Source organism: Sminthopsis crassicaudata, chromosome 2 (genome assembly GCF_048593235.1).
Source record: "Sminthopsis crassicaudata isolate SCR6 chromosome 2, ASM4859323v1, whole genome shotgun sequence".
Lineage (NCBI taxonomy): Eukaryota > Metazoa > Chordata > Mammalia > Dasyuromorphia > Dasyuridae > Sminthopsis > Sminthopsis crassicaudata.
The window spans coordinates 659,317,314-659,331,275 of NC_133618.1; the positions used below are offsets into that span (position 1 = coordinate 659,317,314).

General features: G+C 44.0%; 1 protein-coding gene across 1 annotated transcript; it reads right to left on the reverse strand.

The window, feature by feature from the left end:
- Window positions 1–376: 376 nt before the first annotated feature.
- CIMAP1C (ciliary microtubule associated protein 1C) lies at window positions 377–13,097 on the reverse strand. Its single transcript, XM_074296916.1, has 4 exons — window positions 12,699–13,097; window positions 12,282–12,392; window positions 10,964–11,077; window positions 377–1,158 (listed from the first exon to the last, which is right to left on the reverse strand). The coding sequence occupies exons 1-4, from the start codon at window positions 12,826–12,828 to the stop codon at window positions 677–679; spliced, it is 837 nt and encodes a 278-aa protein (XP_074153017.1). The 5' UTR covers window positions 12,829–13,097; the 3' UTR covers window positions 377–676.
- Between the last annotated feature and the right edge of the window lie 865 nt (window positions 13,098–13,962).

Below are 13,962 nucleotides of genomic sequence, written 5' to 3' on the forward strand. Positions count from 1 at the left end.
CATGCAGAGATTCACATCCATACTTAATATATCACATGCAAATGCACATCTGCAAAGGTCCACATATGGCCTGATAGCTCTGGTATGGATGTTCAACATGCACTTCCAATTCATCTGACAAGAAGCCCCCCAGATCCCAGTCCTTTTCAATTCCATTGGTTTCAGATTAATGTAATCAATGAGAGGGGAAGCACAAGAAGGATGAACATGGCATGAAATCTTTGGTCTTATTCATCCATTCACTAATCTCTCCTGTTCACTCGTTTTTCATTTATTCACCCTTTATCTTCATCCATTCATCTAAATTTAAATTTTAAATTCAACAGCTAATTTAGGGTCTTTTGTGTGTTAGGCACTCAAATGAGACCATTTCTGCCACTGTACCAAAGTCAATTTTATTTAAGAACAAATGCATACATTTTGGGGAGGAAAATGGAGATCCTTCTTAACCTAATTGAGGGGAGGGTTATTGGGCAGAGGGTATAACTGGAGAGATGCCCATCAAAAAAACTGGCACCAGGGCATAGCAAGCTTGAAGGCAGGCTCTAAAATTATCCTGAGAAAAAAAAAACAAAGCTCACCTTCAGAGGCCCCTTCTACTGCTGCCCTATAATCATGAGGAGGGGGGAGGAAGAGAGTCATGGTGGTACGGAAAAGGGGAGGGGTGGGGACAGGGTCAGTCCTCTATATCCACGATCAGTGGAGTGAGGTGGGGTGAATGTTTGACGCCCATGGAGAAGGAAGGTGCCTGGGGCTTGTTAGCGGTGACTGCTTCCACGTCGTGGGAACCAGGACCTGGGTAGTTTGTCTCCTCACGAGGGAATCCAAAGGGTTTGCCCATGGTGTGGCTGGGGCTCCGAGTCTTGTAAACTGATGGCTCCGGCCGGTCGTAGACTGCCGGGCCAGGGCTTCGGTATAAATCCTTGTTGATATCCCCTCGGGCAGAAGTAGAACCAAAACCATAACATGGGGCAGAATGGTTAACAGGGGTGCCGTAGCCCAGCCGGGAGGGCTGTGGATAATGGTTGGGGGCCGGGTTAGGGAAAGATACACCATATGGATAGCGGTAGCCTATAGAGTACTGAGGTGACCGGCGCTCACCAGGGGGATGAACCTTCTCCCAGAAGTATGTACAGGGCGCCGGTGTAGGCCACACACCTAGAAGTCAAAGGGGACATCATTCAGACAAAGCAGTAGGGCTCGAGATGGGAATGAGAATTTGGGTCCAAGGCACCCTTGGTCCAAGCGACCTTTACAAATGGATTCCCAGTTTGGCTTGGTCCCACCCCCAGAGTTCCTAGCAGGGTCTCAGCTGTTGACTGACCGTGATGCACAAGTTATCTCAAAGCTTTCCCCAGGAGCACATGCCTCCTCAAGGGGGAGAGGAGAATGGCTATTGTCACAGATCAACTTGATCAAGACCTCTTTCCCTACCCCTGCCGCCATTCCCAGGAAGTGAGATGATGGTTCCAACCCAGACAAGAGGAATACAAAATGGGAGAATCCTTATTGACTGCTTTGCTAGTCTTAGCCCTCCATGAATGATTCCTGAGATCATTCTAAGACACCCTCACATGGGAGATATTTTAAAAGAGAATCACTGGGCTTTGGAGGACACCAGAGACCAGTGAGAGGGAACCCTGAGAAGACTTCAGACCATCTCACCTCTACTGACCAGTCTATGAAAGAGCTTCATCTGTCTGGTAGCTAGCAGGACCTTGAGGAACTTAAAATGGCATCAAATGAGTATTACAGGATCCACTGGCAGTAAAAGACCACCCCTCGCCAGTTACCTTTAAGACAAAACTGCCTTGTGGAAGGAAGGAAGGAGTAGTGGTTGTTAGGATCCCCTACCAAGAGAATCTGCAGTGTCGTCTGAGGAACAATACAGGTAGGAGAAACTGAGATTTCAGACCTTCCTGGGAACAAGAGATGACCCACTCTCTAGCTGTTGACTTCTTATTCACTGTGGCAGACATTTAAACTAAATGTAAATGAGTAATCCTTTCAGGTGTCAAGCAAAATAGGAGGAAGGGGGGCCACTAGGTGGCCAAGTGGATAGAGCACTAGCCCTGAAGTCAGGAGGACCTGAGTTCAAATCTGGCCTTAAACACTTAACCCTTCCTACCTGTATGACCTGGGCAAGTCACTTAATCCCAATTGCCTCAGAGGGGAAAAAATTAGGAGGAAAGATTTCATTCTTGGTGGGAAAGAGTCTGAGCCGTGAGATATAATTTATGAGTTATTAATCCATATTCCAATTTGATAGCCAAGGAAAACCCATTGGGAAAATGTCATTCCAAGAAAGCACCAAAAAGGAAAGATTGTAACAGTCCGAGTTTTGAGCCCTGCTCAGTAATTTGACCAGTTACTGAAATGGCTCCTTCATTTAGAATGTCCAGTGACCAAGATGAGGTAGCATAAATGTGCAATAACTACCTCAAGCCCTACTCCTAGTGTTAGTCCCCGAAACACTTGTCCTACTTGCATCAAAGTTAAGATATGACCTACAATCCAAGACATGAAAACCTCATAATTCTCCATGCAACTCCACACAAATGGAGTCGTCATTTCCACTGTCATGCAAAGTGTGGCTTAAGTCAGGAGAAGTGGAACAATAAATATTCACTCCATAAATGATTGGTTAGCCCTGCAAGGTGTGGGATATGGGATGTGGATGTGGACTTGGCCCTTATTCTTCACCCCTTCCCTTGCCGTTTGCTCCAGTCTCATGATCACAGCAGAGTATTCTGAGACCACAGAACGTGTACGTCTTCTATGCTGAGACAGGTGATCACGAGGGCTTCAGAATATTGACAAGGCAAAGGAATAGAGGCCTAACTGAAATGAGAACTTCCCTGTAGCAAGGAGAACATCATTCTTTTAAAAAATCAAACAAATATCTCAATTGTATTGTTAACAAAATGAGAAAATTATACTTGACCCAAACATTGAGCTGATATAAAAATGAATGTCTGGAATGCACTTCTTCTTAAAAAAAAATCAAATAAATATATATCAATTTCTGTTGCAAGTGTGCCATAAAAAGCCACAAAACTAGACCTCCTCCACATTTGTTTTCTCCACGTCATCTGACCTGTTAAGTGGTAGGTTCTTGTAATGAGCATCCACATTTCTAACAGTGTCTGGAAGGTCTTGCCAAACTTGGCTATGAAATGTAACCTCTAATTGAAAATAACCTCTGATGGGACAAATCACAGTCAGATTTATACCTTCAGGAACAAGATTCTTATAGACATTGCAGGCAATTTTAGGCAAGCAATCAATGGCACAACTTGAAAAGTGACACATGTTGCTATTTCTGAAACTAAATCAGAGCTACCACAGAATTTGGGCCTGGATGACAGCATAGTCATATGGGGCATTGCCAACTCCCAAGTTTTCTTGTTACCCATTCCAATCATGTTCACACACATAGCACATCAATTATCACATATCCAATCCAGCTGCCAATAATGTTGAAAGATTGGGTTGTTCTAACCTCTCTCCAGAATGACCTGCATTCAGACATTATAATGGTTTCTTTTCAGCCTTATTTTCTGACTTTAGACTTTGTGGGAGATCTCTGGCTCTTCTGGAGATAATGACTGGCTGTTCTCAGGTCTGTTTTGTGTCTTCTTGGCTCCTGCTGCTTTCTGTGGGTAATCAATATTGTATTATTCTAGAATCTCAAAGAAAACTCAGGCTGGGGACCCATAAGCTTTCAGCGCACCGCTCTCATGTTGTGAACTCTGCAAGTCCCTGACCTGAGGGTGGGTCTGATCTAGCACAACTGCAGACTTGTCCCTGGTTGGAGTTCCACCAGACTGCTTTGAAGACTCCATCACCACCCAGCTGGAAATTTCTGTATGTTCAAAATGACAGAAGACTCCCCTATGATTTAGGCTGAATCTGAGTTCCTGCACCTCTCTGGGACCTGCTGCTCACCTCTGTACTCGCTTGTAGCTCAGTCAAGAAGCCCATGACCATCCATTTCTCCATTTTCACCTGCAGCAAAACCCCACTAGTCAGTTCACACTGAATCTAGATCTAGCCCTGGCAAGTAAGTGACCACTATCTTTCTGTTCCCTGAGATGCCAAGCCCTTCTTCCAGATCTACAGATCTTTCTCATTTTGGTATACAGCCTCAGCCCTCTTTCAGTCTTTGTACTGGCATGTTCCTCAGTGTCACTTCTGGCTTAATCCCATTTCTGGTGTGCACAGAACTTTGTCTTTCCCTATACTGAGCTGGGAAAAATGATTTTTTTCTTCATATTTCTCAATCACACTCTGGCGTAATCTCAGTCTGGTGTAATTTTCAAGATATTTTTGAAATAGTTATGTGGCTAGACCTTGGCTCTGCTGGTTTTTGCTACTCCAGCATCTTGGCTGGTCCCTCCCCATGCTTTCTCATCACTACTCAACAACGTGAGGGTCACAGGAGAATAGCAGAACCTACACTAGAGATAAACCACAAATGCCCTCAAACTCACACTGCATCCCCCTGGGCCAGCTAAACTCCCAAGCCAAGCTTTCACATGCACTGACATTTTCATCTCCATGGAATAGGACTCCAAGCTCCCAAACTCTTCTCATTCATGCAGATTTCTCTCACTGTTTACCAAAACACCTTCCTCAGCTGCACAGCCATCCCTCCTCGGCCAGCATCCAAACCACAAAATAAAGCCCACATATATTCTTTCTTCTACCCACAAGGATCCCCTGAAGGGAAAAATCTCAAAAACAGGAGCATCTCCAGAGCATGAAACCCCAAAGAAATACAAAGCTGCTTCAAATAAAATGAATTATTGTGAGGAGTATGGATCATAACTGGTAAATGTTTAACAACTGGCTCCACTTTTAAGTTTGATCTGAATTATTAACATTCTCTCCATCACTTTCTTTAGCCTAAGTTAATAAATGATAATAGATTAAGCCTTGATTTATAGCATTTCTCAATTTCCAAGGTATAAATGACCACAATGAAAAGTTAACAATTGATTCTAGAAAACTGGTAAGAGCTGGTGCCAGCAAACTCCTGAAAGTGATATCCCCTCTAAGTAACACTGTCATGTCTCCAGGGACAGGTTTGATGGCCAATTGTTCCCTGCCTTAATTAACATAATTGCTCTCCACCAGCATTAATTAACAGGAACTTCATTAAGTTCCACAGTTCAGTCCCTCCTCTCTCTCTGACACATCAATGTCACAGTCTTGGTCTTGAGTCCTCTTCCTCTTCTCTACCAACCAATCTCTCCAATGGACTATTATCCTGTCTATTATTTCTTATCAACCTTTGGAGACCAAAGGCTGTGCTGACGGAATTATTGGTTTCCACAAAATGCAAACCTGAAGGATTTGGGGTGATCAAAGTTGCCTCCTTCCAAAGTGAATCTTTTTCCTCTTCAGTTCCCTATTAAGAGTTTCTGTGTCTCAGTGTTCTATGTATGACCTCAAAGAACTGGAAGGAGATCAGGAGGCACTGTCAAAAGCATAGCTGTGATGGTCCTTGCAACAGAATCATCACTGAGCAAACCTTCCAGGATTCTCTGAGCCCCAAACTTCAGTCGGGCTACCCTATGATCCATTGCACAAGATATAATCAGAAATAGAAACATTACAGGGGAACAGAAGCAAACATAGAAAGGAAAACCTCCCTGGAGCATTTGTGAAACCATATTGGTACACCCTGAATAAATCTCACTTCTCATGCTCTCAACACCTGTCAACACAAGCTGCTCTGCAGCCGCAATATTAAAGCTGGTCTTAGAACAAAGGTCCTGGGGCTCTTTCTGCCTACAGACGGCTTCAGGAGAGATGCTGGTATCCAAAAGTTTACAGCATCTCCAAAATGCTGCTAATTCTGGCCCTCCAGTGGTGAATGTTTAGATCTAGCTTTTCCAGCTTTAGGAAGAATCTTCCAAATGTTACCAGTTCCTGACAGAATGCACACTTCTCTATCTTTAATTATAAGCCGTGCTGAAGTAGGCAGGTTAGTACTTCTCATATTCATGGTACATAGTCCTGTTCCTGGTAAGAGACAAGGAGGATATCATCTGAACATACCATACAGTTTGATCCAGAAATTCTGCAAGAACGTTACTGATTAAATGTTAAAGTATTGCTGAGACATTGGCCAATCCCCCAGCATTCATCATACTCAGAATGTTTGTAGAAAACTCATCTTCTACTGGCTAAAAGCCTGACTCAGCTTGGTGCAAAATTATATCCCTCCCACCGTCATCTCTTCCTAAAATGTCAGAAATTAGAAGCAGCAGGTAATGGATATGGACTGGAATTTCATTCTAGTCCTGGTGCGATGGTGTCTCTCTCCCTCCCTTCAGGCACAATTATCATCAGGGTCAGATGAATTTTTCCACAGGCAAATTCTCCTGATTTTCTCCCTTGGGATCTTGCCTTTTGATCCCACTTAGTACAAAACCTGTCTGTGGCATTGATATCAAGGTACCAGCCAGAAATCATTGAGACAGTCTCAGTCACATTGTAAACCCAAGTAATGTGGACGTCCCTTCCCTGCTGAGAAATAAATCAAAGTGGTTCCCATGCCTTTTCCTCCCAATGGCAAGGTGACTGTGCTGGAAAAGAGACTTCCATGTATCCTTCCTGGGTGATTCCTCTTTGGGCAAGCTGAATTGCTGCCAGTATCACTTGATAACGTGCTCATACAGATGCAGACAGCCCAACACACCATCCTTGCAATGGCCACCTGGTACATACTGCCAGTCCTGTCCCATATATCTGCCTGCCATACAGGGGGAATGGTAGCCTAACTCACCAAACCCTATTTGTCAAGGTTGATTTTCCACTATAACCATCCAACTGTTCATTCAAGGATGAATTTCCCCCAGAGACTCTCTCAAATCTCCTCCCCAGTAACCAAACAATTTTCTGAAGTCCATGTGGACAGGGCCCAGGCTCCAGATTGACTTTTACCGTGGGAGTCGTAATGAGAGGAAACTTCATTGTCCATCTAAGTCCTCAAACCTCATCTAATAGATCTCAATCTTAGAGGACTTCCTAATACATTCCTGCTTGACCCTTTGTCTTAACCAAGCCATTCCCCATCAGGCTAAATTCCCTCCTCACTAACCTGACAAAGAAGATCCAAAGCTCTGCCCATGGTGATAAATGGATGATCCCAGGGGACAGAGGCTGCCTCTGAGCTCTGGGCTCCCTGTACTCTCGACTCCAGATTAACTTGTCCCTGTCCTCCTCTTCCCTCTTCTCTAGGTTCTCTGTCTTGAGTCCAGCCCTTCCTCTTCTCCCATCAATCTTTCAAATGTTCCTCACAGACTTCTGAAGATCAAAAGTCTTGCTTGGCATTTTTTTAGTTTCTTCCTCAGACCTCAAGATGTATCTACTCCTAGATAACTCATCCCAGATCAAAACCATCTGTTATGGACAAAACTTGAGGTACAAGTCACCGGTACCTTCCTGACTCTCCCAGTCTTTGGGTCGCGTGCCTCAGGCAAACAACAACTCAGAAACTCCTACTTAGAAATGCTGATAATTATCCAACAGGAAAACTTCCTCCATAAAAAAAATGGAATCACAGATTGTTGGAAAGGACCTCAACCATCCTGGGAAAGAATCCTGGCCCCAAAAGACTTGACAAGTGGTCATTCAGCCTCTGCCTAAAGAACCTCCAGTGAAGGGGGAATCAATATTCTCTCAAGCTGGCCCACTCGACCTTGAGTCAGCTCAAGCCTCAGTTGGTCTTTTCACCACTTCTGCCATTGGTTCTGTTTTCTACCCTCTGTATGCACACACACACACATATATGTACACTTACATATATGTGTATCTATGTGTTTGTACATATTCAAGTGTATATACTATTGCCTTCTCTTAGATGTCCCTTGAGTCATAAATGTTGATAAATCATAAGAGTTCCTCCTGCTAATCTTTGTGCAACTTGAATGTTCATTGTGCCAAAGATAATTATAACCATAAGGAAGTCAAAGGTCTGGAGCACTGCTCCTTGCCTGTACTCCCTGGGATAAAGAGGAGGCAGGGGGAGGGCAGATGCTGAGGCTGATGGGATTGAGTGAGTTCTGAGGTGCTGAGCTGCCTTACACCTACAAATGATTGGGTCTCCATAATAATTCTGGTGAGCCCACGAGTGTGGAGGTCTACCAGGCTGCCTGAGGAGGGGAAAATCAGCCCAGGCCAGAATAGCAGATCAGGTTAAACTTCCTTTGCTAGTCAGTACTGGTGGCTAACTTGTGTGTGGCCACTGAGCTTCAAGACTCAGAAGGAAAAAAGAGGAAATCAGGATAATTATCTGTGGCCCAGAAAGTCTACTCCTAGTGTCAATAACCCTGATGAGGACACCAGTTTCTGTTTCTTAGATCCAGACAATCTATAAAAGTAGAGAGTTCAAGAGTGAACCTGGCTGTGGTGTCAGGAAGAAGCGAAAGAGCCTGACGAGGTTTCTGTGAGGCTCTGGGGACAGAGTTTCCTGGGCGGCTTTCCCTCTGTGCCCATGGGTCCCCCTTTGTTGCACTGGATCGCTTTAGCAATGGTTGATGGATATATAATGCACATCAAAGGTCTTGAGCAATGGCACCGTGTCCCAGTGACTGTTAAGATAGTTGCATCATTGATGATACTTTACAAGCCCTTCCCTATTCTCCCAGTAATACTTATGTTATCATAGGTCATGGGAATCTGCAATCACAACTTTTAGATCCCTAACCATAATTCTTACATTCCTTTTCCCTAGGAAACGACTCCAGTGGGATGATATTGCACAATCAGACATAGTTAATTCTTGACTCTCAAGTTTAGGTCATCACGTCATCACAAACCATTTCCATCAGTGTAACAAAATAGTCAAAATTGATAAGAATGTTGGGAAATCAAGGCACGGCCACGGGCTCTTTGGTAAGTGTTTTCAGAGTGATCTACAGAGCACACTTCATGTCTGGAAGTTGGATCAGCCTTTCTTTCCCTCCTAATACATCATTTCATTGTTAACCATAAAATCCCATCGGGCAAACCACAGACACACCATCAGTGTTTGCATTACTCCGACCCAGAGAGATCCAAGGAAAGAGTCCTGGGTGAGGTACTAACAGTTGTTACCAAAGCACCAGGGATTTCCATTTCGAAAAGCAGAGGAAAGTTCAGAGGTAAAAGGAAGGAGGTAGAGTTGCTGCCCTAGGGAATGGTGGGAAGTAGGAACCCAGGCTAGAAACAGCTTCCAGCTACCTTCCCTGGACGGGAGAGTGATGGGCACACCCTGGTCACCAGAGGAAGAGGATCCTCTCCTCCTAATCCCAACCCATTCCGATCTCTCCTCCAAGTACAATTTGTAACAGGGTCTCAGTTTCCCCACCCATACACCCTTTCTGCTTGCATGCTTCTCCCTTCAGTTATCTAGTCACAGCCCTTCTTCCTCTCCTCATGCCATGGACAACATATGCTGCCTAGGATCAGGGTATGATTGGGGAAAAGGCATTTCCTCAAGAGGCAGCAGCACTTAGGAGCAATGGATAGAACGCTGGGCTTGCAATCAGGAAAACCTGAGTTTAAATCTTGCCTCAAACCCTGAGCGATTCATTTAGCTGCTATCTTCCTTGGTTTCTTCAACTGCAAAAAATGGGAAGGATAGTATCGCTATCTCCCAGGGTTGTTGTGAGGATCAACTAGATCCTGAGATCTGAGAACATTAGTCCTTATTTTCAGGACCAGGATTACTGAAGGGCAATCTCGGCCTCCACAAAACACCATATCCACATCCTACAGAAGTGTTGAAGATACTATCCTACTACTGAGATAATAGATGTAATGCATTAGTACAGTGCCTGGCACATAGTAGGTACTGAACAAATGCTTGTTCCCTTCTGTATACTGAGAGAGGGAGTTCGGAACCCAAGGGGTCCATGTTGTCATGTCAATGTCCATGATGACATTACCCTGACATTAGGGTATCAGTCCTGGGGTAATGCATGAACATTGCAATGATGGCATCAAGGCTGGCGACATATAGATATTGGGAAATGGGCTTTGGAAGCTCTCTACACAAATTGAAATCAATTAAACTCTCTATTCTTAATTTACTGCTAAATCCTCTTTCATATCTTTGTTGCAATACACATTTCGTTGTATTCTAGAGTAGAAAATGTAGTCCATCTAAGCATTTTTAGTGCTTTGCTTTGGGTTAAGCTATACAAACCAATAAATAAAAAATTGACAAAATTTGAATTTGCATACTATGTCAGTATTAAATTGAGAGTATTAAATAAAGGGTACATCTATAGTCTTAAGTCTTCATCAGACAAATGCAGCAGATTACAGAGATAGGATGCCTGGTAAACTGGCCATGGCACCACTACCCAAGAGTAGCCCCAGACCATTTCTGGATTCCCATGATTCTGTAATATGTCCACAGGAATGTACATGCAGCAGAGTGCAGAGGGCATTAGGTTGGCACTCTAATCCATGGCACGGTGGATGCAAAGAGACAAGAAAGAAGCAGGATGGTGTACCAATGTGTCACCATCCCCATAAGAGCACCTTCTCAGGAAAAGAAGTTACTTAAGACAGAATATCATTTCCTAGATGCTTGCTGTAATTTGTAATCCCTGATTCTGTGCTAACCTCCACAGCTTCATAGACCATTGCTTTGATTCTGTTTTTTGCACCCTCTCCCCGGCACCTCCCCTGCATTAGATAATCCTGATAAACTTTGATGAACTACAACCTCTTGTCCTCTCTCTCCTCTCCCTCTCTTCCTCTACTTCTCTCTCGACCAGCAAATGCCCCATTTCTCCATCTCCTTCCAGAGGAGGGGAATCAGACTGCCCCCAACTCTGGGACATATCCAAGATGGCAACATGAGGTCCCTCTTGAATCCCCTTCTTCTAACAAAACCCTAAGAGAAAGCTTCAGCAGCCCCCACCTTCCAGTCCCTAGTGACAGCCCAACGCCATCTTACGTAAGTTTGGAATCCGCTCTTCCATTGGAACCTGGGGGCAGCTTGACATCCCAAAGCGGGTGAGCCTGGGGTCCCAGTAATAGCAAGGCCCAGGACTGTATGTGTCAGCAATACCTGTGGAGGGGATGAAAGAACAATATATATGTCAAACCGAAAGCCAGTCTCTGGTTCATAATAGTAACTTCCTTGGACAGGGATGGACAGCCCACACACCTCTGCCCTACAGCGGTACCCCTTTCCTCAAGGGTTATTAGGGGAATAAATAGGCTGGCACTCAGGACGCATATGAGGGATAACGAGACTTCCAGGCTATGTCTGTGCCCTCTCCTGGCAGGATTAGCTAGCACAAGGAGTCACTTATCTTGGTTTGAATTCTTCCATTGTTCTATGTCTTGCTAAAGGAGAGATAGCCGGACCAAAAGGCCTCTGAGAATACACCATTAATAAATGTTGCAAACTTAGATTAGTGGAGAACTAATTTGAAAGAAATTACAGATTCATAGAAAACCATCTGTAAGCAAATACTACTTCAAGAAATCATAATCTGAAGTGAGGCTTCATTTATAGGGCCCCAGCCTTGTTCTAATTCTCCAGAGGAGTTAAAAGTGAGTTAGTGGCCTCCTCAAAGAGACAGTGACATGGACTCATTCAGCCCAGAGGACCCTGAAATCTGTTAAAAGTGAGTTTTGTTATTATGTCCTAAACTTGGATAAAAACCCTACAGGCTGAGTTGGGGGTGGGAAGGTGGGGAGAGAGGGAGAATTTACATTTGGAAAGCCTGGTCCATAAGGTGTGAGGTAACAAATTTAATTCTACCACTCCTTGGATAGACTTAAATGATAAGATCTTCCCAGTCTGGAGGAAACTAGCTGAGAGTAACATAAAATTACACATTTAGAGCTGAAACAGATCTTTAGAGATTATCTAATCCAACTCTTTCATTTTAAAATAAGGAAATTAAAAGCAGAGAAAGGTCAGGTGATTTGCCCTCTCTCACATGGATCAAGTCAGAATCTGAACCCAGAGCTTTTAACCTCAATTCTTTCCAGCAGACCTTATTGCCTCCTGTTTAGTGAACATTAGTCCATATTTTCAGGACCAGGATTATTGAAGGACAATCTCAGCCTCCACAAACACCATAAGCCCCCATTCCCTTATCCACATCCTACAGAAGTATTGAAGATACTCTTCTCCAGGAAACAGGGTTTGACCAAAGGGAAGGAAAAGTAGTTTCAGCTTGTCCCTCATATTTTGCCCTTCCCATCCCACCTCCCCCTTGCTCCCATTCTCCATTCCTACTTCTTCCCCAGAATCTCACACTTGTCTGAGTGCCTGGTGTGCAAAGTGTAGGCTGGTGCTCTGTGCATGGAGACATCATGGCCTTGGTAGCCTATGCAAGTTGGAAGGAGGTACCTCCCAGGCCCAGGACCTAGCAGGGAGAAAGGAGAAGGCAAGGAGAAAAGTCAATCCAACCCAATCTGAAATACCCCCATCTTCCTAGGTACAATGAACAAGGACATCCTTATCCATCACTGGTGAAGCAACTAGCTTTCAATGTCATATGATATCAAGGAACCAGGAAGAAAATCCCCCCCTTTCCATCAATATTTTCCCCATCATTGAAATATCACCATTAAATTTTCATTTATTTGGCTTATGGCTTTGTCCTTTATAATAACATAATCTCCAAATCCCTGGAACCTTCTTTTAAATGGGAATGGATGTCTCTACTCACTCTTCATCAGGGCCATAAGGACTGGGGTCTGCAAAATTTGCCGCCTCTGGCTCCTTGGTGAGGAAGGCTTCTTCAAACCTTCATCACTGAATTCGATTTTCTTCAGTTTTGTCAGTTTTTTGGTCCCCATGATGAGGGGCCTGTGTTACATAGGTGGAAGGAATGGATCAGCAAGGACTAAAGCTAGAATTCGGGTCCTAAACAAACAAGCAGACAGCTGAATTTGTCTGTGGTATGTAGGGGGCACACACACACACACACACCCCTATCTCTTTCTCTTTCACTCCCCTCAGAATTCTGCCTCTCTCAGCTACATTCCTCTGGCCCATCCAGTAGGGCCTGGGCAAAGCCCAGCTCTCCAACTCTCTAGAAAATAAAATGGCAGTTGGAGTTCAGTGAAAGTTGTGGGGGAATGACATCAGATTGGAATTTGGAATCTGGAGGTGTGTTTATTTCTCTGTTGCCATGGAATCCAGACAATGTCCTGGAGGTTCCTGTGCAGACCCCATCTGCAGAAGCCTTTGGATTCAGCCCACTCCCTTCAACCATCAATGCCTCCCAGGATAAATGAATAGGAGATGAAGGAGATGATGTTCCAGATTTGGGGGGAGGGGGAGGAATGGTGGTGCAGCAAGTACATAACCAGGAATCAGAATGGAGATTCATCATGTTACCAGAAAACTAGGTCATGTACTTCTTATAAGGTTGGGGAAAGAGTTTGACAGGCAGGCAAGTGGAATTATAGAATATTAGCAGAACTAAAAGAGATCCTCGAGAGACGTCAAGGATTCAGTTCTTTGTTTATAAGTCAAGGGGGTAGAACGGGGACATTTAAGATCCTATCCAATTCCAACATTTTCAACATTAGGAGTCTAGTCCAATATCACCATCTTGTTATTAATTAATTAATGATCTTTTCCATTTTTTCCTAAGATATCATAGGGAGAATACTGGGCTTGGAGTCAGAGAGCCCTAAATGCAAATACAGCCTGGAACATTCTCTAGCCTTTTGACTCTGAATAAGAGCCTCTATGTGCTCAGACAATTCCCTAAGATTTAGCTACTAAATCACAGAGGGGTTGTAATTTGGTAGAAGGAATTCCCTCCCCGGTGAAATCAGAGAGCCACTGTCTATTCCAGCATTATTTTTACAGGCTACAGAAAGTGGAAGTGAATTGCCTAAGATTGCACAGAAGTTAGTTGATTTGTGCAGCTGTCAATTTGATTGTCCTTTTTTTGTTCATTTTTATGTGATTTCATTTTT